This window comes from Candoia aspera, chromosome 1, assembly GCF_035149785.1.
Source record: "Candoia aspera isolate rCanAsp1 chromosome 1, rCanAsp1.hap2, whole genome shotgun sequence".
NCBI lineage: Eukaryota > Metazoa > Chordata > Lepidosauria > Squamata > Boidae > Candoia > Candoia aspera.
In genome coordinates this window covers 324804879-324831298 of record NC_086153.1, presented here as the reverse complement: position 1 = coordinate 324831298, position 26420 = coordinate 324804879, and the positions used below count along the sequence as shown (strand labels likewise).

The following is a 26420-nucleotide window of genomic DNA, read 5'->3' as shown; positions in this document are numbered from 1 at the left end:
CCAACATAGTGATCCCTGATCAAACAAAGCAGTACTGCACCACAGCCATAAGTCAAGGCTTATTTTCTTAGTTGCTCTGACATCTGGAGTAAAATAATATTGACCTATTCTAAAGCACTGAGAGCACATTTGAGTTGTCTATAATATCTCCATGTGTATAATAGCCATTCTCAAAACCTATTTTATAAAAAGCCCTGACTTTTGAACTAATATCTAATCTTTGACTGTGGCTAAAATATTTATTTATTATTCAAATTTCTATCACCACCTATCTCCCCCCAACAGGGGGACTCTGGGCAGTTTACAATAAAATCAACCATTTAAAACCATCGACACATAATTTACAAAACAGACATAGTTATTTTATCATGTCATTAACTGACATGATAAAATAAATAAATATGACTAAATATAAAATCCAAGTGGTAAAGATGATATTCAGCAGGGAGGCCTCTATGCCACCAGCCACCCCCAGGAAGAGCTACTGCCCTTCCCATTCCAGGTAAGGCGGCAGAACCAGGTCTTCAAACCCTTCCAGAAGGTCAGGAGCGAAGGGGCCTGCCTCACCTTGGGGGGCAGAATGTTCCAAAGGGCGGGCGCCACTGCAGAGAAGGCATGCTTCCTAGACTCCGCCAGGTGGAATTCCTTGATGGATGGTGTCCATAGCATGCCCTCTCTGCATGACCGGGTGGGATGGGTCGATGTTATGGGGATGAAACGGTCCCTCAGGTAGCCTGGCCACATGCCATGTAGGGCTTTAAAGGTCATAACCAACACCTTGAATTGAACCCAGAAGCAAACTGGCACCCAGTGCAGCTAGCACAGCAGTGGTGTCATGTGTGCCGATCTTGGGGCACCCATAACTGCCCGTGCAGCCGCATTCTGGACCAGCTGAAGCTTCCATATACTCTTCAAGGGTAGCCCCATGTAGAGCGCATATTATAGTAGCTGTAGTAACTGTAATAGCACCCCAGCAAGGGATATTGATATGAGTACAGTTCTCAGTCTTGGGTAGAATGTTAATGAATAATTAACAGTATTTAAAAGAAATAAAAACGAACAAAAAATGTATAGCCCAAGACAGGAAAACACTACAAAAGTGTGCAAAAACAGTAATTTGTTATAATGATATATTGAATAAACTGTTTAAAATATACTTTAGCAGAATTCAATATATATGTAGATATATATAAAACTCAATACACACCAACAATATGCAAAGCAACCAAACTTGATCCAAGTAACCAATGTAGATACACTCTTGAAAGATAATTTGCCAGATATAAATACAATTACAATTTTTCCTGGTTCCCCCTACAGGATTTTCCTAAATGCTAGCCCAAAAATCTTCCACAAAGATTTCTGCATATCACCCATTAGCAGGGGTGTGATTCTGCTTCTATTATAGATCTAGAGCTACCCAATGCTTATCCCAGAACTGCAGTTCTCACAGTTCCTTGTAAGATAAAATGAGTTAATCCATGTGCTGTTGTAAAAAATAAATAAAAAATAGTTACTCACTTTTGTTCCTGGAGCTCTTGCTGATGCACTCTTAGTAGCTCTTGTTGGAGCTGATCCATCTCCAGGGCATGCTTCTCCATCAGCCTTTGCAACTTCTCATGGAGCCCATTTTCTAGCTCCATTTTTTCTTCTTGGATGGTCTGTGCTAAAGCTCTCATTCTTTCTTCCAACCAAACTTTAGATTGAATCAACTCTTTCTTCTCGTGACTAAAATTTTCTTCTGCTTCTTTCAGTCGGGCCTGGAGCTCCCTCTCATGACTGATTTTCAGGGATTCCATAAGGCTAGCCTTTTCATCCATGCATATCTGGAGACTGTTCTCTTCCACACTCTGCTGGGAGCTGGCCTGCCTCAATCTTGCCAGTTGTCCCTGAAGCTCAGAAACCTGCGTTTGCAGACACTCAATTTGTTCTTCTAACACTTCTCTCTCCTGACAGTACTTCTGCTGGAGGTTCTCTTGTCCCTTCTCACAGTTGGCCTTGGTCTCCTCAAGCTGCTTCTCATAATGACATACCTGAACGAAGGAAAAGATCATGGTTAGCATTTCTGCATAACTCAGTAGAAGCACTGCATAAACAGTTGCAGACAGTTTGGTTCAATAGTGTATATAACTGAAAATGAGTGTGAACTCCACCCCCACAACCCTTTTTAATCTGTTAAAAAGAGGTCCTACTAGTACTCTAAGGGACGCGGTGGCGCTGTGGGTTAAACCGCTGAGCTGCTGAGCTGGCCGATCGGAAGGTCAGCGGTTCGAATCCGCGTGACGGGGTGAGCTCCCGTTGCTAGTCCCAGCTCCTGCCAACCTAGCAGTTCGAAAACATGCTGTGAGTCGATTAATAGGTACCGCTTCGGCGGGCAGGTAACGGTGTTCCGTTTAGTCATGTCGGCCACATGATCATGGAAGTGTCTATGGACAAATGCCGGCTCTTCGGCTTTGAAAAAGAGATGAGCACCGCCCCCTAGAGTCGGACACGACTGGACTTAATGTCAAGGGAAACTTTTACCTTTACCTTACTAGTACTCTGGAAAAAGGTAGACTTCTCCAACCTGGTACTTTCCAGGTGTGTAGGAGTATAGCTGTCAATATGTCAAGCCAGCATAATTTATATGAAAGGATCACTTAAATTTCCAGTTGCTGCTTGGAAGCTGCTAATGCAACAGCCTATATAGACCAATTCTTAGCATAGCTACTGTTGGAAGAGTACTTGGGAGATACAGAAACCAAGGGCTAACTGAACCAGAGACAATCCTTGCATGAACAGAATAAAACCTCTTTGAAGACTTGCCCAGCATTGACCTCTGCTAGTGATCATGATGGATTGTATCCATCTGGGACAAAGATTCTGAGAGGGGAGGAAATAAGTACTCTATGTTTTTTGCCTCCCAAAAGCTAATTTATGAAGAGCTTGTTTTCAATAATAGGTCTTCTACTGCTGGGTCGCTCCTAAGTTTAATTTAGAGGTCTGCAAAGAACAGCCTTATCCAGTCATCCATGAAACCATCATCAGTTCTCTGAAAATAATCTTATGGTCTGTATTCAGCTTGTGTGCTTCAAATATAGAAAGCCAACAAATCTGTTTTTGATATTTATTTATTTATTTATTTATCAAATTTATACACTGCCCATCTCACTATATAAATGACTCTGAGTGACTATTGAAAGTTTCAGTAACAATAGCAAAAGAAAATGCAAACTAAACTCAGAAAGAAGGGAAAGAAAAAAATGTACAGAAAATAAGAGAAAAGAAAGAAAAAGAAAAAAGAAATATGAAGACGTAATTTCCTATCTTCATCACAAGTACAAACTTAATAATTCATCACCCACTATAACATTACATGCAAGTATTTCTTCTTCCCATAACCCATCTCTTGTCCATGTGCAAATCCATAAATCATTAACATTTCAGTCCCAGTGTCAGCAAAACGTCCATACAGGATCCCAGATTTATACAAACATGTCTTATTTTAACCTTGGTTAAACAAACCAACTTTGTACTCTTTCCTTTTGCTTTTAAGAATCTTAATCTTTAATTCATTCAGATGCTATTGTAGGATTTGATCTCTTCCATTTTTCTTTTTCTAATCTTGAAGATTTCAAGACTTTAACCAACTTTTGGTAAATCCAGTAAAAAGTCCTTATCCAGGTCAATTTCTTGGCTTGTCATTTGTATTTCTCCTGTTTTCTCTGCCTTACAGTCCATTTTTTTTTTATTTTCCAGTACTACTGCAAATTCTTTATAATCTGATATATTCTGCATCAGGCAAAGTTTGTTTCCTGTCTTTAACTTGTAAATCTTCCAAGGTGTTGCACCATTGCTGAGATTGAAGCTATTTTTTGACCCCATTCTTCAAAAATCTCCTGAAGTATTTCAAATATCAAAGCATTTTCTGTCATTTTGCAAGTTCTAATGCTGCCCATAGATACTTTTTCATTTTTTTTCTTTTACCTTTCTGCCTGGAATCTTTAGTCCCCTCTAGTGTTCAATTTCTAAAATCATAAAGTCTCAAGTTGCTGTTTTAAGATAAACGAAACAAGTTGGTTCCCATGAATGCACTGTTCATTTATATAATTATTTCCAAAATCTTGCAGCAGAAGTTCTTATATTCCATTATCCCAAGTTTGTCTGGTCCCTTAATTTGTTTATAACTTTCTTAAATCAGATTCTTATTTAGCCTTTTGCCATTTATTTCTAATTTTTTAAGTTCTTAAGCTTATAGTTAATTTTTCTTTTATTCAAGAAGGAAGGTAAACTCTTTTCAAACTTGTCATTTTGAAGATCTGTACTGTAATGTCCTTCAGGTAGTTGAATAGGTAATTTCCGAAAGTGGTTAGAAAGTGAGTTAATGCAGTGTCCTTTAAAAGGGTCCACCGCAGTTGAGAGCATGATGGTTCCCTTTGTCTCCCAGTGCTCAAACCCAGAGGAAACCACTGTCCTGTAGTCTCCTCGTGAGGAGCAACTGTCCAGAGCACAAGTGGATGATCTCCTATCCTCTCCTTATCTGGAGTGGTTCCATGGGACTGGTCTACTCACTGGTCCTTCAGTCTGAGCTGCAGTCATTGTCTCCATTCATTCAGAGACATCTTAACTCACCATTCCTCACCCACACACTCCAGATAGCCAACAAATCTAACTGTTCAAGAGAAAACTAAAGGTTATAACAACAGCAGATTTCAATTAAATAAAAACATATCCTGAGCAAGTGTAATAACAATGTTACTTCGGCTTCCATGCTAAAGTGGGGACAGCTTACCGTGTTGTCAAGCTCCTGCTGCAAGTTGTAGATATCCTGGTGATGTCGATCCTTCAGTTGTTCAATAATTATTTCAGCTTCTATGCTCATGTTTAGTGGGTTGCAGTCCTCAGAAGCAGGCTCTAAAATACAGGATAGCAAAAAAACAAAACAAAACAGCTCTTTTGGGTGCCTAGCCAATGATGGATCACATTAGCAGGTAACAAAGAAATATTAAAGTATTACACAGCATTAGAAAGCTGCCCTCAGCAGCACCAGTCAAAGCACTTTGCAGCCTTGTTAGCTTAATCTGCTTAATCCTTAGATCCAACTTCTTTTGCATATACTGCCCTGACCTTCCCAGACTCACACTCTTAGAGATGTGCTCACTTGCTTTAGTTTTTCCCCATAATGGTGTTACACTGCTGCAATATCGGCTCCTGTCCAATTTAAATAATAAGGCCAACACCTGGTAACTTCATGGACATATCCACCTGGCATCAATATTGAAAAAGTTTGCCCACCATGCTCTCGGCTAGCAAGCTTTCATATATAAACCTGGAAAGAAAGCTTGATTGGCCCAAAGATAGTTAGTGTAACTCCCCAAAAGTATATAGTAGGCAGGACATACTGTATTTTACCTTGACTACATTGCACTCCACCATCATTTAGTTCCTCATAGAGAGAGTTTTGCAGTGAAGGTCGGATAACTCTGTCTTGTATCTGATACTCTTCCAGCTGAGACTGAAGCTCATCTATGTGATCTTGAAGTTCCTGGTAACAAGAGGCAATCTCATCAGGGCCAGCCCAGCCAAACAAGTCAACAGTTGGGACAGCGATATTTTTATGGCCAGGGAGGAGTGAACAGCAGCAAATTTGCATGTATTTGCTTGCTAGGTAAGACCTGAGACCAGGCTTCCTTTGAAATGCAGCAATTTGGGGGACTAAGCACTAGAGCCATCTCTTCAGCTGCAGTGTGTAGCAGTCTGGGATAGTGAAATTTCTTGAGTTCAGCATAAAATGAACAGCTCTGGAAAAACTCATTTGTAAGTTTCAGGTGAGGATGAAGAACCTTCTGTACTTGGATGGCTGATGACTTCAGGGGTATTTATGTATTCCTTTATATCCCAACTTTTTGCAAAATTTAAAAATGGAGTATATAAAAATACAGATTTAAAATAACAATAAACACTAAAATACAACTGTTAAAAGCCAAATGAAAGAGAAGCATTTTTACATATTGCTTAAATACTGAGACACTAGGGGCCAAATGCAACTCTGGAAAGAGTACATTTCATAGCCTGGGAACAGCCCAGAAGAAGGGCCTCTCCTGCGTGCTGGAAAGATGAGCCTCTGAGAGCAAAGGCAGTTCGTAGCAGGAGAGGCAGTTCCTGTCCAGCTGTAAGCCCATTTGAGCTGTACAGGACAATCTCAACACCTTCACTTGTGCCTGCTAAGTGACTGGAAACCACTGCAGACCTTTTACAAGCATCATATGATCTGTGCACCTTGTACTGATTAGCAGCTGAGCTGCTGCATTTTGCACTAATTGCAACTTTTGGACACATTTCAAGGACGGCTCTCTGTAGAGCACAAGTAACCTTTTGGAAAGTAAATGACAGTAGTCCAGGGAAGAACTGGAGGACTCAGGACAGCTCTGTGAAAAACAGAGCCGTTGACCACGATGGAATGAAAAGTTGGCAAGTAGACTGGCTTTTCAATACTTCTCCTCCATTCAAGGAAAAGAATTGAGATTGCCCATAAGTGCTCCAGATAGCTGCTCCTCTAGAGGAGACCACAAGACGTGGTCTCTGGCGGGTTTCGAGCTCTGGGAGACGAGGGAATAGCTATCATGCTCAAACCGTGGTCAGTGCCTTTGAAAGGACACTAAGTTTGGATACTTCCTTTTCTAATCACTTTTGGAAATTGCTTGTTAACGGCTTTTCAGCTATTAGGAACCTTTGGATCAATACATTTTATAGCGGTGGGTGTTTCCTTCAATCCTTAGTGAAAGAAGTTTTAACTATAAGTTTAAGATCTCATTTTTTTTTCCAAATAAACAGCAAAAGGATGATTAAAACTTTGATTTTAGAAAGTTACAAAAGGACTAAGGGTCCAGATAAATTTGAAATAAGATTTTGGAATTAATTATAAAGAACCCTTCCTGTGGAACGCTGTTAACACTCAAACTCAACTTGCAGTTACAGAATGAAGCAAAATATTTTAACAGTGGACATACTGAAGGATATTTTAGAACAATGGACCAAGAAGTTAATTTTAATAGTGTCTGCCTCTATAGATTGTGTTTAAATATGTTATGAAAGAGGAACAAGTTCTACCTGTAAGATCAAGACTGATTTGAAAGTGGATTTAAAAATGACAGGCTACAAGAATGATATGGAAAAAGATGTCACACTGGACATACAAAAGAAATTGGCTGATGTCTTAATAAATAAAAGGGATATACAACTAACAAATCAAGAGAGTGACCTGGAGAATTTTCCTATACTGGATTTACAAAAGAGGCTTGTGAAAGTTTTGAAGAGTTTTGTGAGAAGGGACAAAGAAAAAATGAAAAGAAATCAAGTTGTATGACATTATTTGAAGGGACTAAAGATCAAGATTGTTAAAAGTAAAAGGAAGGAATATAAAATTGGTTTATTTGATCAAGGTTAAAATAGATATGTTATCATCTGTTAAACCTTAATGGACTTTTGCTGATATCAGGACTGAAATGACAAGGCTTTACAGATTTGTTTATAGATAAGAGATGGGATATTGGGAAGAAGAGATCTTGTGTTGTATTTTAAGAGGTGATAAGTTACTAAAATAGTTTATATTTGTTGTGATGGAGGGGGAAGTCACTTCTTTATATATTTCTTTCCTTTTTCTTTACTAGATCCTTACCTTTTCTTTCTCTTTCTCTTTCTTTTCTGCACCTTCTATTTTTTCTTTTTATTCTTTTATTTTTTAGTTTGTATGAGTTTTTACTGTTGTAATTGCAATCTTTAATAAAATTATTACATATAAATAAAGGAAACTAGATGACAGTACAGCATGGAGCTGGAATCAAATATAGATATGACAAGAATCATGCTGCTGTTTCCCTTCCACCATTGTCTATGCATTCCCAGTTGTTAACATGCGCAGATCCCGTACGCTTTCTTTAATAACACTCATCCAGGTGGTCTTCCCTTCCTCAACTACCATGCCTTTTGTATGGCACTTAGAATCAATGAGAGGTTTCTTACAAAACCAAATTGTTATTTTGGAGAAAAGTTATTTCGGGGGGCACATAGGAAGGAGAGAAGCAGCTTCTAGCCCTTATCTTCTCACTCCCCAATTTATCCTCTGCACAGAATGCTAGGTTTAAAAAAAAAGTCTAACTGGTACAAATGGAAGTTTTAGAAAGCAGCAGAAGCCAAAGACAGATCCATAGCTATTGTGGGATGTGTCTGGCCCATTGGGGTTTCCATTCCTACTCTTGGTGAACCTCAAAGGCAGAGCTAAAGTTTAGCAGCAATGTACGATTCTGTCATGCTCCTTAGAGCAGAAGCATGAACAGGAATTACACAGAATTCTACAAGGTGTTCTTAATGCAAGAATTAGGGATAAAATACAGAATTTTGGAAATTACAATAGGAACCCCTAGTCTTCTTTTATTACTTAATTCATTAAGACAAGGTCTCTTGAAATGCCTTTTTTGCAGGCTTTTGGCAGATTGGATTGAGCTGTTGTTTATGAAGTAAACTACTAACAAACTCCTCTCTTATCTGCTGATTATAATTAACTTTCTTCCCATTACTTCCCCAGGGTCCTCTCAATTTCTCACAGATTTTCAGTCTGGTAACACAATATCCATATGAAATTGACTGCCAAATCCATTTGATGGAATATGGAGAAAAACAGTGTAATATCCTAAATACAGCTACTGAAATTTAATTTAATTTAATAATTTATTTATTTTCTATCCCGCCTTTATTATTTTTATAAATAACTCAAAGCAGCGAACATGCCTAATACTCCTTCCTCCTCCCATTTTCCCCACAACAACAACCCTGTAAGGTGAGTTGGGCTGAGAGTGTGTGACTGGCTCAAGGTCACCCAGCTGGCTTTTGGGCCTAAGGCGAGACTAGAACTCTCTTACTATGCCTGATTGGCTCTTGGGCTGAGTGTGACTGGCCCAAGGTCACCCAGCCACCTTTCATGCCTCAGATGGGACTAGAACTCTGTCTCCTGGTTTCTAGACTGGAGCCTTCACCACTAGACCAAACTGGCTCCTGCATGCAGGGTTTTCCTAGCAAATTCCTTAGTATAATTCTTGGCAATCTATTCATGGTGGGTGGAGTAATGAGGCAAACTGGACAGAACCATTCAGAAATATAAGCAGAACAAATATTTTATTATTTTCCTGGATAGGGACAGGGGTAAGTTTGAGGTTTTTCTTCTCTTATGAAACTGCTGAACTATAGTATTTGTTTCCTGCCTCCAAATGGAAACTCATGATACTGATTTACTGTCAGAAGTTGTTCCTGGGAGCCATTGAAAAGAGGGCTAAGGGGTAGCCAGCATTTTCCTCATAACAGCAACTCCTGTGAGGCGGGTTGGGCTGAAAGTGTGCATCTGGCCCAAAATCACCCAGCCAGCCTTCATGCCTAAGGGAGGACTAGAACTTACAGCCTCCCGGTTTCTAGCTCAGAACCTTCATCACATCACCACACTGGATCTCTTGATTCTTGGTGTTCACATGGACATGTCCATGCAGTTTTCTTGGCAACAGTATGGAGACAGTTCTTCACTGCCTTTTAGGCTGTTTTTTCAACTGCTCAGTCCTAAAGCTTTGGGCATTCATGGTAGGCTCCCACTGAAGTCCTAACTAGGTCTGACCCTTTAGTTTTTGGGGGCTCAGGCAAGGTTGGCTAGTTGTTGCCACCTGGGTGGTAGGCCAGTACCCTTCTCTGCAGATGGTAGGGTGGGAGGAAGAAATGAAGCTGAGAGGTTTGCACAAGTCAGTGGCTAGTTCACACCTGGAATATGAGATGGGATTTGGTCTCCTTTACATCTCACTTTGATAAAATCATTTTCCAGCTCTTTTTATGTAGGTACACAAACTCAAGAAAAGTAGTTTACTGGAGCCTCTAGGCATTAGCCTTAGGAAAGGCTTACTGCCTTCCAGGCTGAAATTTGAATGAATGAATGAATGAATGAATGAATGAATGAATGAATGAATGAAGTAAGTAAGTAAGTAAGTAAGTAAGTAAGTAAGTAAGTAAGTAAGTAAGTAAGTAAGTAAGAATGAATGAATGAAGTAAGTAAGTAAGTAAGTAAGTAAGTAAGTAAGTAAGTTACACTTACCCTGCACTGCTGTTCGTATTTGTTCTTCATCTGAATCAGCCGCTCCTCCTGCAGGAAGAACTCTGCACTGGCAGGATCTAGGTCTCCAAACTAGAGCCAAAGAACACATGGTCAACCTTTCCTCACCTTTGAACAGCCTTGTTCTCCTCACTGGCACAGAAGTTAGGTGGTGCTCCAGGGGATGAAGCTTCATTGTGGAATTGAAAGGAAATCTGGTACACTGAATAGAAGGAGCTGACTTACGGCTAATGATTCACCTACCCCAGGCAGAAAGCCTGTCACCCTCTGAGACTTTTTAACTGGACCTTCCTCAATCTGATGTCCCTCAGATGTTCTGATTGCATTTAGTGGGAATTTGGGGGGTATAGTACAACACACAGCTGAAGGGCATTCAGCTAAGGATTATAGCTTTAGATAAATGCACCAAGGATCAAACCTGGAGATATGCAAGGCAAGTGATGCTACCAGTATATCTATTGTATATAGAAATATGTAATATTTATTTCTTTATGCATTTATATGGCTGCCCAACCCAGACTATGTGACTCTGGGTGGCATATAAGAGACAACCTCAATAAATAATTAATACAAAGTACAGGTAGTCCCCACTTAATGACGTAGTTGGGACTGGAATTTCTGTTGCTAAGCAACATGGTTGTAAAGCACAATGTCATGTGACCGCACTGCTTAGTGATCGCAGCTCTGGTACTTCTGGTTGCTGTTGTTAGGTGAATCCCACAACATTGTTAAGTGTGGCGTCATGTGTTCATCATTTGCGACTTCCTGCTGGCTTCCCCATTGACTTTGCTTGTCAGAAGCCAGCAGTGAAGGTCGTAAATGGTGACTGCGGGACACTGTGACGTCATAATTGCAAGCCAGTTGCCAAGCACCTGGATCGTGATTACATGACCATGGGGATGCTGCAACCATCATAAGTATGAGAACTGATTGTAAGTACTACTTGTTCAGCACCATTGTAAGTTCGAATGGTCGCTGAATGAGCATTTGTTAAGTGAGAACCACCTGCAACATAACACATTAAAACATACTAAGTAATAAAATGGCAAACAGAACTGAAAACATCTACAACTCACCCATTGTACACCCATAGTACAGTGTATTTATAGGCTGCAGTATAATAAAAAAGTTTACATCATGATTTTTGGGCTACAAAACACTACCCTCCACCTGATTACAAAAACTACATCATGAAGCTCCTGAAAATCAAAAGACTTGATCTAAAAAGAACACCAGAAAAGGTGCCTCTCCAGGATGGCCATTCCATAATTTGGGTAGGGGTAGTAATATAGTCCCTATTCTTGCAGTTACTTGCTGAATGGCTTTTCTGTGAGATGAACTGCAAGTTTGAAAATATAGGTCCAGACATCTTTGCGAAGTTTCAGATGGCTAAGAGTGGACTTTTATTGCATCCAACTTGCTATCTTACTTTCAAGGAGTCTCTGCATCATTACTTTTGGCACGGAACCCTGGATTAGAAGGACATTTTTAATATATTCTGGGATTTTGCTTTCTTCTTGTCTGAAGAGGCAACCTCCTGGTGCGCTGAACAAAACACCAACAGCATTGCTAAAAAGCAGATGCAACTTACCTTCTCTGCTAAGACGTTTTCCCAATTATTCTGCAATTTGCTCATCATGCTTTCGTACTTCACCAACTTCTCTCCAGTTTCCAGGAGCTCATGCTCTAAGCGACTATTTTCCTAAAAAGGAATCCAGAGGGTCTCTAAGTATCCCATTTGGTTCCCAAGCAATACATAGAATTGACTGTATTTTTCCTAGATCAGTTTTCTTCAACCTGATATTATTAATAATATCTGGACTTTTCATGCAGCCTTACTGGAAATGCTGGTAATTGTACTTCCAACAAATCAAAAGGACTTTGGGTGACATTAGATGAGAGTGAGCAATATTTAAAGGGCTGCTGTTCAGGTCCAGAGGAGGCTAGTTTGAAAATCTAAGGGAATGTATGGTCTCCATGTCTTGCTTGGTTCCTGGGGGGACATTATAATATTTAAAGGAGAAACCCCTTGCCTTTTCCTAAAACCTAATTAACTGCCTTAAAAGTGACTTTCATTTTATGCCAGCGCTTCCCAAACCTTTTCCTTTATTACCCAAAACCACTTATCAGAAAGTCCTTTTTACCTAATGTAGGTAAAACACTTTAAGTCAATTTAAATGTCCCTGTTGTGATTGAGTAATGGGTTCATGTGCCATTACCCAAAAAAACCCACTTTTGCCCAATGTTGGGTAATTACGCAGGTTTGGGAAGCACTGGTTTATGCATTCAAATGACTCTATAGATGTAGCATGGAACATCATGTTACAAGAAGCTATCTTCACCTTTCCCATCCCGCCTCCTTTTCTTCAGCTCCCAGAAGAATACTTTTTTGCATAATTTTAAAAGCTTACATCAAGCTTTTTAATTAAATACAACAGTCCAAATGTAAGCCCATTGATTTGCACATAAAAAATTAGGTGCATGCAATAAATGCAGTCCAGATGGGGAGAAAGGCATTCATACACATTAGGATCATTTTCAAAGAACTGGGTTACTTCTTTTAGGCCCTGAGATGCACATACAGCCTGATGCTCCTCTAAATAAATGCATCTATCAAATAAATATGAGTGTGGCAAAGTTATTTAATGCATGAGAAGTAATAAGAATTGCATTTAGATTATTTTAATTTTAATTTTTGTCATGGTCCCATCCCTTACTTTAGCCTGGCCCTGTTTACATTTTGGAATACAGCTCCCTGTAAACACTCAAAGGCCAAGCATGGTCTGTGGTATGAAATAAGTTGCAGCCTCCTGCTTTAAGCCAGTTGTTACCTTCAGTGTCAAAGCAAGGCGGTCCTGGAGATAATTCTCTTCGGTTTTCATCTTCTCTATCTCCTGCTCCAGTTCTGCTTGTTGCTTGCTGGCCTGCTGCTGTATTCGCTCACGATCTTTCTGAAGCTCTGTTTTGAGAGCTGCAACACGTTCCTTGTACTCCTCATCCAGCTTGCTACGCACACAGATTAAGAAAGGCCAGGCGTTGAGTAATCAATTCATTGGAAATCAATGGGTGGCAGCAACCTAGCAAAATCTCATAGATTCAGTAATATTGATCAGTAAAATGGGCATTCAGGGTGGGATCTTCTTGTTATATGAATGGCCTCATAAAACAATCCCAGGCCATCCTCGCCAGAGAGGATTTAAAAACAAAGTTCTCATTCCCAAGGCAAATGGTGCCTGTGAATTTCTAAATGTATGAAAATACTACAGAATCCTGGATGACACCAAGACAGCATATGGAAATTTGGGTGAACTGAGAATTGTATTTCATGGATCCAAATATTCACCTTTCTCAGTCCCTGCACCCTTCTTTGCAACAGTGTTTCTCTTGAGATTTGCCTAGTCCCAATCTTGTTGGGATTTTGGAAAGCTATTAAAACCTGATGCTTCCAGAAAGCTAATAAATTGTGAGGTTGATCCTTCCAGTAATGTAAGTATCTGTTATGACTGATTTTTTTATTGTTCTTTGGTGTGTGAGATGGTTATGTATTGTCACTGATTATAACCCATTTTACTGATAAGTATCACTGAATCTATGAGATTTATTGTTTTAACCTTTGTTACTGAATATGGGAGTGTAAGCAAGCCACCTGGAGTCATATACTGTATGTTAAGTCATATATGTGAAGGCTTTGTGCATATTCAGTATTTTAAGACCTTTTTTTAGTGAAAAATTACATCACTAAAAAACAATGATTTATTACTTAATTTTGGTGATGTGATCCTGGGGCACAAGAGGTGGTAAAAGTGGATTTGGGGGTTGTATACAGCACACGGTCTTCCCACCCCACTTCAGGGGTGTTATGAATCTCCTCAACATGCCTCACCCTGCAGTTCTTAGTCCATCCTCCCCACTGATATTCTGAAGCATGCCAACAAAGCGATTTAAGAGGTCAACCCTGCAGATCTACTTCCCAGCCTTTTTCCAACATTCACGACTCACTGGAACCCACGGCCAACTTTGTCAACTGTTATTTCAAGAGATCTAGCTGTCACTTAAATCACAGTGACGCCATGAAGAGAGACTGTGAATCCTGAGGTAAAGGCAACATACCTTAGATTGTATTCATTTTGGCGTTCAATGGCAGCATGATGGTCATCCACTTCGGTGGCCATTAGTGATGCTCGTTTCTCCACTTTCTCCAAATCCAGACGCAGTTTCTCCTTTTCCCTTAGAACTAGATCAGCCCGTTCCCTAAAAAATAAACCTCAGTTATCAGATAATACTTGCTGAGCTTCCCAGCAACACAGAGAAGATAATGCTTTGACCATTCCCAAGCATACTTGTGAGTATATCTACCTGTATGCAGGAATATCTTGCTCAAGTTTATAAGTCACTATTAGGCAACGTGGCAGTGTTGGGCTTTCGTTATGTGAAATCTTTCAGGTTGTGAGGTTATGCTAGAAAGCAAGCCCTAATGAATTACAGGAGTCAAAGTAGGGTGGCAGTGACAGAGATGGGAGCAATGAGTATGCATGAGTCTACGCAGAGCTCCCTTCCGAACCAGCAGGCTAACTCAGGTCAGAGGTTTTATAAGGAAGAGAATTTGCCACCTGAGCTGATATATGTCTATGGATGTCAAGAAAGGGTGCAAAACATGAAGCTTCAGTGCTACAGCCTGCCAATTCTCTTCAACCACAACCATTTAAAGCATGAAGCCCAGTTCTGGATTTCACAGATCTTTAGAAATCAAACCCAGTTTGGAAAGTAAGAGACCTTTTCCTTATTATCCTCCTGCTATGTTCAGCCTTGGTTTTTGCAGAGCTTTCCAGTCCCCTCATCAGTTGCTTTGCTGCAGCGCCTTGAGCCGAAGCAGATTGTCTCCAGCTGAAGACTTCACTCAGCTGGAAATTGGCCTCTGTGCATAGCATTCAGACTGAAGCAGCAAGGCAACTCTGATCTAGCGCTTTGACTGAAGTGAAGTCCTCCTTGGGGAATCCCCACTGCCCTACATTTCCGGCTTTTGTTGAAGCTGATTTACAACACCGCAACTGATCACAGTGGTGGTGATTTTCATAAGGCATTTACCCTGTTTATTATCTCCATCTCATTGTATACATATTTATGATAGATACTCACATCAAATGCCGAATCTCCATTTTGAAAGCAGCCAGTGCTGCTTGATATATCCCATTCTTTGCTATGAGAAGCTCGTTTTCCAGGGCAAAAGTGAGTTCAGCCAGGTTAATTTTTCCATCCAAACTGAAATCTAAGGCCTGCCGGATAGTTAGGATGAACAAACTTGTCAGTTTTGATTTTTCTCATTACATTCTAACCAGACTAGGGGAAGTGGCTCAAGTTTCTCCCCCAGTCTAACCCTGGAGAAGAATCAGACAATGCAAAGTTCTGCTCCTTCTCTCCAGTTCAACTTTGCATGCAAAAAACCAAAGCAAAACAAAACCCTCAGATGCTAGAGGAAAAAATGTTTCAGCCTATTGTGCCTTTAAAAATGACTTCCCTTCCCTTTCTGTCTCTTCCACCTTGGAAGATGACAAGACGGTAGCAAAGGAGAAGCTGCACAATGCCTTTATTCTTGGAAGATTTATTGCTTTCTGATTTGGAATGTATGAATAATTAGGAAGATGTGAGTGGAACCACACGGTACATATAACAGATGGGTCTTGCTCAGGTTCTCAGTGCAACCTACTTACCTCAGCAGTCCCAGTAGAATGATGCTTTGCACAATGATGGCAATGTTTGAGAGACTTTCGGGGTGGATACCAAATGGATAGATCTTATGAAAAATGTCAGTGCTAATTTGACTTCATGGGCATTATCTGTTCCGCAGACCGGATTTTCCCTCTGCACAAACAAGCAGAGCTCAGCAGGCAAACACATACTTGGGTGGAATCTGAACCCAGCTTCATCTTGTTGTGCCATCATGGTCCTACAGGTATCTAATGGCCGCTCCTGGGAATGGTACACTTAGCTCTGACAGATGGGGAAGATTCATACTTCCTGCTTGTCCCATTTTGAGAACACACCACCCACTGCTTTAGCTTTTGACAAAGGCACCCACCACATACTTCAAAAGCGTTGTAAGCCATCTTAAGCCCTTCCAAGCAGATGGTCTGCAGCACTTCATTCCAATATAGTGATAACCCCAGCTCTGATTGACTACAGTGCTTGGCACATCCCCTCCACTCCAGCAGCAGGTCACTGCCCTATTCAGCCATTTTGTCCTGGCTGCGATCTTCTCTGCTGGTCAGCAGCCGCCTTTTAAAAATTATTTTGCAGTTGATCCAGTGATATTCTGTTAAGTTGCTCTGTTGCTTCCCACCCTCTAGAACAGATGTGAGGACTTTAAGATGTGAGGACTTCAATTGCCAGAATTCCCCAGCCAGCATGCTGGCTGGGGAATTCTGGAAGTTGATGTCCTCACATCTTAAAGTTGCCAAGGTTGAGAAACACTGCTCTAGAAGGTCATTGCTCCATTCAAACCTTATTTCTCTTAAGTTTCTGCCTAGGCTAAAGTATTTTACTTTTGCTTTCCCGCCCCTACTCACAGTACTGCAAAGCTTTCCTTTCTTTCTTAAATCCACATGTTGGGATAAAGCTATAAAGTTTTGAAGAATGTTACTTCTGCTCCTATGAAGCTGAACCATCAGTCCTTCCTTGCAACAAAGTTTGTATTGACCTACAGTGGCACGGAGGAATGAAAACACAACCTGTTCCCTTCTGCTTTGATTACTGAACCCTCAAGGTACAATACAGGGGAAAAAAAGAAAATGGAAGGCAGGGAGGCTGGTTGGGAAAAAACTATCTCTAAAAGGAAAAGGTGGGCACAGGGGCTAGCCAGTGAGGGTTGCCTTCTCTGCACAGATGGGAGGGGCAAGAAGCAGCCAGTCAGGTCCTGTGGTGGGCACAGCCCTGACTGAACACCAGTCCAACTGCATGCTGGACTGAAATGTTTAAGAGAGGTTCCAAAACAGCTAGAAGTTGCAAAGGATATGAGCAGCTTAGGCTGCAATGGGGAATTACCCTTTACTCACAAAGGCCTGGATAATCCACATTTTAACTGCACCACGTCCGTTCACCCAGAAGCCCTGGAGTATGTAGTTGCTGGGGAAGGTGAAAGCTTTCTGACAAATCGCTGTCAGCATCCTCCCCAGGTCTAAATGTGTGGCAGCCCATTTAAATCCTTGGTGGATTTTGAGTAATACGTTGAATCCGCTGTTCAGATATATTGCTGAAAGTATGTTACTAACTGGGTAGCAATGGAATACATCACCTTCAAGATCTCCTGACTATTCTCGATGCCTTGTTCTTGCCAAGCATCAAGAATTTGTTCCACGGCAGCATGACCCATCCCATCATCCAAGCTGGAAAATACACGGAAGCTGATTGTACTTGTCATTGCTGATGGAGGGGTGGTACGTCTCCCACTTCCATCAAAGGCCTGGAAGGTGGGGCGGGGGGAAGAGAGAGAGAGAGAGAGAGAATTGTGCTTTTCTCCAGCCTGTAAATTGTGTCCTCTGAAAAAAAACCCAGTCATGTCAGGAAGTTGATTAATTTGGAAACTTTCTTTTTGATAGGCTTGATTTCCAGAAGAATGGAAGTATTTCCATTTCAGCATCCCCACACCCCATGTCTGTACAGTAATGGTACAGTCCAAAGGCTTCACCTCTCAGTAAGATTGAAGCTGTCGGTATGGTTTGCTCTCTCAGAAAAAGCCCAAATAAGCAACCCCTGAACACACCCAGATTTTCCACCTCTTGAGGCTTTCAAGGAGAGGCTGAACAGCCACCCCACATGGACAGTTTAATTGGTTTTCCTGTACATTGCAAAGTGTTGGACTAGATGAGTGTTTTTCAAACTTGGCAATTTTAAAAGATGTGTGGACTTCATCTCCCAGAAATCCCCAGCCAGCAGTTGAAGTCCACACATCTTAAAGTTGCCAAGTTTGAAAAACACTGGAGTAGATGATTCTTGTGGGTTCTTCAAGTCTATGATTCTATGATGACAGCATGCAACAAGCCTCAGGGTAATGTTTAAGTCTTAACTAAAGCACTTAAGTCACTGCTACTTTCCCCTGTTTTATAAAGGTCAAACAATAGTTTCAGTTTTCAGTTTCCAGACAAGCTTTGTGATTTGGTTGATGATGATGGCACACATACAGCAGGCCAACCACAGCCAATTAAACAGCAGCATCTATAAATATCCAGTGAACTCTCAGGACAAAGAAAAAGAAAGAATGGGAATAAGAAAGTTAAGCCAAGAGAAAAAAATAGGAATAAGAAAGTTAAGCCAGGAGAAAAAAAATTGCCAAATAGAAATGAAATAATACAAATATTTGGTAAGAATATTTTCCTTGCCGTCCTTACAGTTGTGCTAAAAGTGCTATTTTCAAAGCAAAACTCAGGAATACTTGACATAGACTGAATTAAATTTGGCTGGAGTGCAGGGCAGAATATCTTAGTGACGTGCATGGAGAAAGCATATTGAGGGCACCCACCTGCATAGAAAGATGCCGTTTCAATTGCCTGTATGGCGTTGAGGCAGAAGGTGGGAGAGGCTTCCCAATTTTAAACAAACCGTAGAAAAAGTCTTCGATGCTCATGGTACCATTGTTGTGGTCGAGGTTGCGAAACACTTCTTCCAGCATCTGAGAGGAAGCAAATGATTCAAGTTAGTGAAAACTAACCACGAGACTTGCAGTGCATCATGGGGTAGGGGTGGGAAAATCCTAATGTCATTCAGAAAATGTGGTGCAACTGAAATTTGCTGGTGCAGTCTTGGGGGATTTTGAAACCCAGAAAAATGAGGCTGGGGAAGAGCAGGTGGCAGCATTTGGCTAACCTCATCTGGGCTTAGAAGCTGGGTAAAGTTGGTCCTGGTTAGTACTTACTGTAGATGAAAATCTCTCTGGGAATCCCAGGGCTGTAGGCCAGACTGGGAAGACCCAAAACATCCCAGAAGGCAGCGATGACAACCCACTTCCATACTGTTGCCAAGAAAACAGCACAAATGCACCCATGAAGCCACTGGGATGGTCAGGCTGAACTTAAAAGGGGCTTTTCCTGATTTTTAGAGGTTACTGGACTCAGTCTTAAGCTTATCTAAATGCAGCACATCTAGCTGAGAATAGAGCTAACATGTCATATGGCTAGACCTGGATCTTGTGTTTCAGAAGGAATGGCTCAGTAGCTCTATTTTCATGAGAATTCTACTTTGATAAAAGTTTCCACAAAATGCATAGGACAACCATATATCAGTCTCTGCAACTTTTTATCTGTTCTGTGGCAACTTTCCTATCCCAAAGAAGGAACACTTAAGAAACTTTATGCCAAAGTATTAAAAAAAAATTTTTTCTACTCTGTCCTCTCCTGTATTTTTAGAAAAGCAGATCATACAATGGAAAATAAATATAGTGAAAAACCTTTTAGAACCAAAAGGCACATAGAACCCTGTACCATAAAGTGATGAACTAGACACTAGCGATACCTTTTTTTCTTTGTTTTGCTTCTAGGGGTAGCAAAAACATAATATTAAGATTATTTTGTCAACTGAGGGATGCAGGGTGGAAAGGTTTTGATGTCCCTGGAGAGATGGAGGGGAGACTGTTTGGCCATTTCATTTATTCCCTGTGGGCATGGAAGATTACAATTTAAATTTGTATTGAGCCTACTGGAGGCTTAATAAACTTGCTTTATTTCATGTTCAGCAAAAATCTGTGAAAACCATGCCATTGGTGGTTTGCTACCAAATTTCAGCAGCACAGTGTTGGAGAACTATAAAAACTTGTTTAGGAGGCTGCCTGCAACCTATAAGCCTCAGAGTACTTTCCCCCAACCTATGAGAATATATTTATGGTCAAATTTGCAAAGTTAAGGAAATAAGAATAATATTTCCCAGCAGCTATATCGACCTGGGGCAGGGCAGGACAGAACCTCATTAGGTACCTGAGTGTCAATATTCTGCAAACCAAACTGCTCACAAATGGAGACAAGCTTCTTTCTGTTCAAGTGACCATCTCGGGAGATTCCAAGATTCTTGCAAATCACATGCAACTTCTCTTCTATCCAGTCCTGAGAGGGGAAGATGTTTGGGGATGCATTCAAGTCATCAGGATTCCAGAACCGCAACTGGCCTAAAAAGAAAGCAACGAAGCTTGATTTGGGAGAGAAAAAACCCAATGTTTAGAAAGGCAAACAGAGGGAAAGCCACAAATAAAGCTGGTGAATCTTTCGAGAAGTTTAAACTCTTATCAATTTTCTCCCTGGTGAAAGTCTGGCTAAACTAAAGTGAAGCCTATTGCTTTTCCTTACTGCTTATTTTATTCCAAATCATTTACACCACCCAATATTGTACAGTACTCTCAATAATATAGAGAGTTAATACAATACTGTCTAATAAGCTCCTTGAGCGATTAAAATCAATTTAGAGCCTCGTTAAAAGAACATCTTTTTGGTGCAGGTTAAATGAGAACCATAAGGCTCATCCTCGTATCCTTCTAACTGTGGCATGAACAGGACCATACAGCTGTTTTATGCGGTGTTTCTTCATCACGATGTTGCCTTAATCTCATTTCTAGTTCCGGCTGACATCGTTTAAAATTGTCTTCCATTGTTCCAGTTTTAAAGTAAGGGTTTTCCTCTTCTTCAATACTGCTTGTTGTGGACATAATCTAGAACGTTCTATCAAAAATATAGTTCATTATGTGCTCAAGGACTGGGATCTGCTCAGCTCCTATAGGCCACTTTAGACTGTTCCAAATCTTCCAGAAACGTACAGAACAGAATTATGTACCTCTTCTAGTCTGACTTCTGGATAATCTGGAGACAGACTGTGTCTTAACATGTTGTTCCAAAGTACTTGACAAATTTGGAACCAAGAAAATTACTTTAGTGTTGCATCTGTACTATGTTACAATTAATTGTACACTCTCTAAAATCCTGAATATGGTGAAAGGCAGAACTGTAACATGTTAAATAAATAGGGCTGTAACAGCAATTTTGAAGCTCTGAAAATGAAACAATTTTTTAATGTAGAAAATAAAAAATCCCTCTTCTCCCTGCCCTCAAATCAAGCAACCTTCTCCCACTCAACTTCCTATTCCATTTATTTTAAAAGAAACAGTGGCATCGTCTTCTCTTACCTTCAGCTTCATATTCTTCACTGTCCTGGGACTGCCAATGCTAAGAAAGAAAACAGGGGACAAAATTTATTGTAATACGGTAAACCCCAGAATAGAAATAAGGCAATCACGTTAATCTGTTGGGTCATAAGTGCCAATCTGGTGGCACCTTAAAAATGTAACAGATAACTGTGATGAAAGTTTAGACCAAACAAGACTAATATTTTCCTATTCCAGGTATAGATATATTTAATTATGCAAGCACTTCAATTAATTTAGCTAAGTAAATTAGCTTCTTCCCCATGAAAACTTCTGCCACCAGAAGTTGTTGCAGTTAAGGTACCACAATATTCCTTGGTAATGGCGTTCTGTTTAGTCATGCCGGCCACATGACCACGGAAGTGTCTACAGACAAACGCCGGCTCTTCGGCTTTGAAACGGAGATGAGCACCGCCCCCTAGAGTCAGACACGACTGGACTTAATGTCAAGGGAAACCTTTACCTTTACCTATTTTTTTGAAAGGCAATTCTACAATCAAATAAACACTACCAATAATAGAAATATTCTACTTCTGCCCCGCCTTTCATTGCTAAGTCTTCATGAAGGCTCTTGAGGCAGAGCCTTTCTCATTCTCACCAAAATGATTACACCTCCTTCTTTTAATATCATCTGCAAACTAGATTTATTTTTTTTTATTTTTTTTATTTTATCCCGCCTTTATTATTTTAATAAATAACTCAAGGTGGGGAACATACCTAATACTCCTTCCTCCTCCTATTTTCTCCACAACAACCACCATGTGAGGTGAGTTGGGCTGAGAGAGTCAGGGCTGCAACTGTGGGGGTGCAAGCGTGGCATGTGCCCTGGGTGCCGCACTGGGGCAGCGCCAAAATGGGTGTGGAATCCATGTTTGCCCCGGGTGACACAGACCCTAGTTGTGGGCCTGGAGAGAGTGACTGGCCCAAGGTCACCCAGCCGGCTTTCATGCCTAAGGCAGGACTAGAACTCTCAGACTCCTGGTTTCTAGTCTGATGCCTTCACCACTAGACCAGACTGGCTCTTTTACGTTATTTTCCCTCTCATCATTCCCAAGCTGCTGTCATTTCAGCAACAAAAGCTCCACTTGGAATACAAAAAGCTGAAGAAGGGTCTGATTAAAAAACAAGCTGTTAGATAGGTGGACAAAAATTAATACAGGTGGGTGCTAAGTTGGGGAGAGCTGGGCTATTTGTTTTCAAAGACTCCTCCTTCAAGACATTAGGTGTTTCAAGTTTGAGAGAGAAGGTCTGGGCAGCCCTGATATAAAAGAGAAAATGGCAGAGAAGACAGAAAAATCATGCTGGGCACATTCCCTAGCATGCTATTGTTTACTGAGATGCATTTAGGACATGCAAGAATCTTTCAACATTCCCATTTTACAGAGGGGAAAACCAAGGAGGCAGCATTCATGGGCTCCCAAGAACAGATGCTGCATTATGCCACAGTAAAATGCCATTCTTCCTTGCCCCTCCCTTATCAAAGCCACAGGAATTCAAATATGCCAACAGCACAACTATTTATTCAGATCCTGAGCATGAGCAGTGAAGGGTACAGAACAAACGAACAAGATTATTACAGCGTCCTGGATTGTACAACTTCACACGGCATGGATGGATTTAAAACGCAGGGTAACTTTGATTTAGCAGACCTCAACAGAACAGACTCCACATGCAACAGGCCCAATTTTGGCAAGAATTTACATCATTTGTGCAATGCTGTCTTCATGCATATCTATCTATCTATCTATCTATCTATCTATCTATCTATCTATCTATCATCTACTGTATCTATCTATCATCTACTGCATCTATCTATCTATCTATCGCATCTATCTATCTATCTATCTATCTATCTATCTATCTATCATCTACTGTATCTATCTATCTATCTATCTATCTATCTATCTATCTATCTATCTATCTATCTATCTATCTATCTATCTATCTATCATCTATCTATCTATTTTATATAGCCACCCATCTCACTCTTACAAGTGACTCTGGGCAGCTTACAACAAGTTAAAACAGCAATAAATACCTAAAAAACACATTAATTATGAGCAATTAAAAACATCAAAAACTATAAAAAACCGAGCTAGAACAAAAGGCTAAGGGATGTTAATAATAACGGAGCCACCTCACTAGCTCACCTGTCCCCTTGGGTCCCCAGGTCTGTTGACACAACCAAGTCTTGAGGGACCTTCAGAAGCTCAGAAGCAACGAGGCCAACCTCACGTGACACAAATCATGTAATTTTGTGCCACTTTACATCATTTCTGTAAATTACACAATGATGGCATTGTGCCAATAATGAAAGTATGATGTAATACGAAAGGATTTCATATTTAGTGTAAGTGCATGAAAAACACTTACTCCCTCTCTCCAATTAGCCCATTAAAATGCTGTTTCACTGTCTGGCGGGAAAAAGTATATCTTCCTGCTGATAGGTAAACATCGCATCTCTTCCCTTGACAAAAGCAAGCAAGGAAACAAAGTGACAGCACAACAGAAGCAGAAGAATGAGCAGAAAGAAAGATTCTGTACACATGTGCCAGATCTACAGTACGGAAACATACCAATGCTGCTCATAGAAGGTATGGGGAGCCCCCTCAGCTTCCTGCATACGCAAGAAAGATCAGACACCACCCAGCAAACAAGCAATCTAAGGCAATGTCTCTCAGTCTTGGCAACTTGGAGATGTGTGCACTTCAACTCCCAGAATTCCCCAGCTAACATGGCTGGCTGGGGAATTCTGGGAGTTGAAGTGCACATATCTTCAAGCTGCCAAGGTTGAGAAACACTGCTCTAAGGGCAGAGCTGAATGTCAAGGCAAGGTCTCTGCATTGTCAGGACTCCAGGTCCTTGTCCTTCATGAGGTCCATCAAAAAAGCACTAAGTAAAGTGGCAAATGTGATATGTTGTTTTTTGATGTATCTATCTCCATTCACATATACAGCAGAAAAGTCAGTCCATTCCTACATTAAAAAGGCATGGGGCCAAAGGGATGAGACAAATGCATTCTATCACTCTATGATCCTTTGAAAAGACAGACTGAGCAGGAGAAGGTTCATCACCCTCAGCAACAGGTCCCTTTTAATTTTAGATTTTGCTGCAATGTTCATTTTGCATAGGAATGGGACCAAGGAGTAAACAAACTCATTTCTAGTTCTCAGGTCCACATGCTACTTCCAAACTGCAGAGGGAAGAGAGGACCCTCTAACTAACCCCTACAAATCTAGAACAAGAACCAATGATTGCTTCAAGGATTTGGGAGCTTGTTTTTCTTCTTCTGGCTCAACATCTGTCATTCCGCATAGAAAGCTTTGAGCTGTAAGAATCTGACAGTAGCAAAGACTTAGCTTATGTGTCAAGTAATGGTAATGGTTGGTTTATTTTTAAAGTAGGCATCAAAACAGCTGTAACCAAAATGATATAATATCTCCCAATGCCTCTAGGAGATCTGCCTCTCCAGCTGTTCATGATACAATTCATTCTTTATACCACAACTGCAAAAAGGAGCCCATATTTTCAACAGATGTTTAGGTTCCAGAATTTTAAAGCAGCATCTAGGAAAAATGAAGCAAAACAAAAACTCTGAATTCATATGATCAATAGATCTGAAGGAAGAGTTGCCAAGCGTCCAGGAAAGGAACTAATGCCCTAAGGCAAAAATTAAATCATGTTTATTCTAATTACACTACCAGGAGAATAATGGGAACTGGATCAGGTCCTCTGCCTTTAAAAACTTCTGTATTGTAGTTTCTGTGTCTCACCATCTGGAAGGCTGAGGAGGAAACAGGACTCCCCCATCGTTACCTTCCCTGTGCCAGGGTTTTTATGGCTGAGAGATTTATAGCAAGAAGACCCAAGTCTAAAGTGGATGGAGAAATAAAGGAATTGAACTCCAGCACATCTAGATGGCATGAGATTAGAAAGAGGTGCCTTTCAGTGGTTGTCAACTTTAGCAACTTTTAGAACATGCTGGCTGGGGAATTCTGGGAGCTGAAGTCCACACATCTTCAAGTCACCAAGGTTGAGAAACAGTGCCTTAGATTATGTCATTACTTCTGACCATGCTGGCTATTAACAGGGTACTCTTCTCAGCACTAATGTTTTGGAAATAGTCACAATAAGGTCTTTGTACATGCTTGACACAGTGAAGTTGATAGTGCTAATTCACCCTGGGCACTGTCAGCTGTCAAAGCCCCTGTGGAATAAGGCTTTGATGAGGAACATCTTTAAAAGGCCTTCTTTTGCAGATCTTAACAGCCAGATAGGTTTGTAATGGGAGATGCAACACCTCACACATGCCCAAAGGTGTTTAGGGCTTTAGATGTCACTACTAACACCTTAAGCTGTGTCTAGAAAGCAAATGGCAACCAATGTAAATCTTTCAGTATAATCATGATATGAAAGATTTACATAGGGTAAGGACTTACCTACTACATTTTGCACTTAATGCAACTTCCAGATACTTTTCAAGGGTAGTTATGTATAAAGCATGTTGGATAGGAAAGAACTACAGTCAGATTCAGTGCAGTGTCCTCCATGTTCAGTTATCATCCCCTTCCCACCTTGAGGGACAGCAAGGGAGGCTGGATGAACATCTGATGCCTGTTCCTGAAGTAATCACCATATTTATTTTGCAGGGACCTTTTGGTTGGGTCTAAGGTACAAACGTTCAAGATGCAGCATCACCATACAGTAAAAATTGGGTTATCTGTAAAAAGGGAAGTGTGCCTTCATGGAACTTTTTCTAAGATTTATCCCTCTCATGGAATATGGGCTTTGACTTCAAACAAAGCTTTGGGTTAGTTCACAATTCCCAAACTACACTAGGCTAAAATAAGGTTGGGTAGGTCATGGTTCTTCAAAAGTTGCATGCCCCAAACCATCATGTTGCACTGTAATGTGTCAGTTCTTTTGATGTAGCTTGTTATGTGAATGCAGCAACTGTGTTTTCTCAATTCAAATGTATGGCTTAATGTGTTGGGTAAAGGTAAAGGTAAAGGTAAAGGTAAAGGTTTCCCTTGACATTAAGTCCAGTCGTGTCTGACTCTAGGGGGCGGTGCTCATCTCCATTTCAAAACCGAAGAGCCGGCATTTGTCTGTAGACACTTCCGT

The 26420-nt window shown here is 40.7% G+C and overlaps 1 protein-coding gene across 2 annotated transcripts in view; it reads right to left on the bottom strand.

Moving 5' to 3' along the window:
• The window catches only part of NIN (ninein), a 114954-nt gene that overhangs the window by 30861 nt on the left and 57673 nt on the right, over positions 1 to 26420 (bottom strand). For both annotated transcript variants that reach the window (XM_063290563.1, XM_063290564.1), the window contains exons 5-16: positions 21279 to 21318; positions 20083 to 20270; positions 18636 to 18785; positions 17412 to 17579; positions 15260 to 15396; positions 14234 to 14374; positions 12955 to 13129; positions 11715 to 11825; positions 10106 to 10195; positions 5392 to 5524; positions 4772 to 4893; positions 1522 to 2033 (exon numbers count right to left, since the gene is read on the bottom strand). In XM_063290563.1, coding sequence (XP_063146633.1) covers positions 1522 to 2033; positions 4772 to 4893; positions 5392 to 5524; positions 10106 to 10195; positions 11715 to 11825; positions 12955 to 13129; positions 14234 to 14374; positions 15260 to 15396; positions 17412 to 17579; positions 18636 to 18785; positions 20083 to 20270; positions 21279 to 21318 — 1967 coding nt within the window. The remainder of the gene's footprint in view (positions 1 to 1521; positions 2034 to 4771; positions 4894 to 5391; positions 5525 to 10105; positions 10196 to 11714; positions 11826 to 12954; positions 13130 to 14233; positions 14375 to 15259; positions 15397 to 17411; positions 17580 to 18635; positions 18786 to 20082; positions 20271 to 21278; positions 21319 to 26420) is intronic.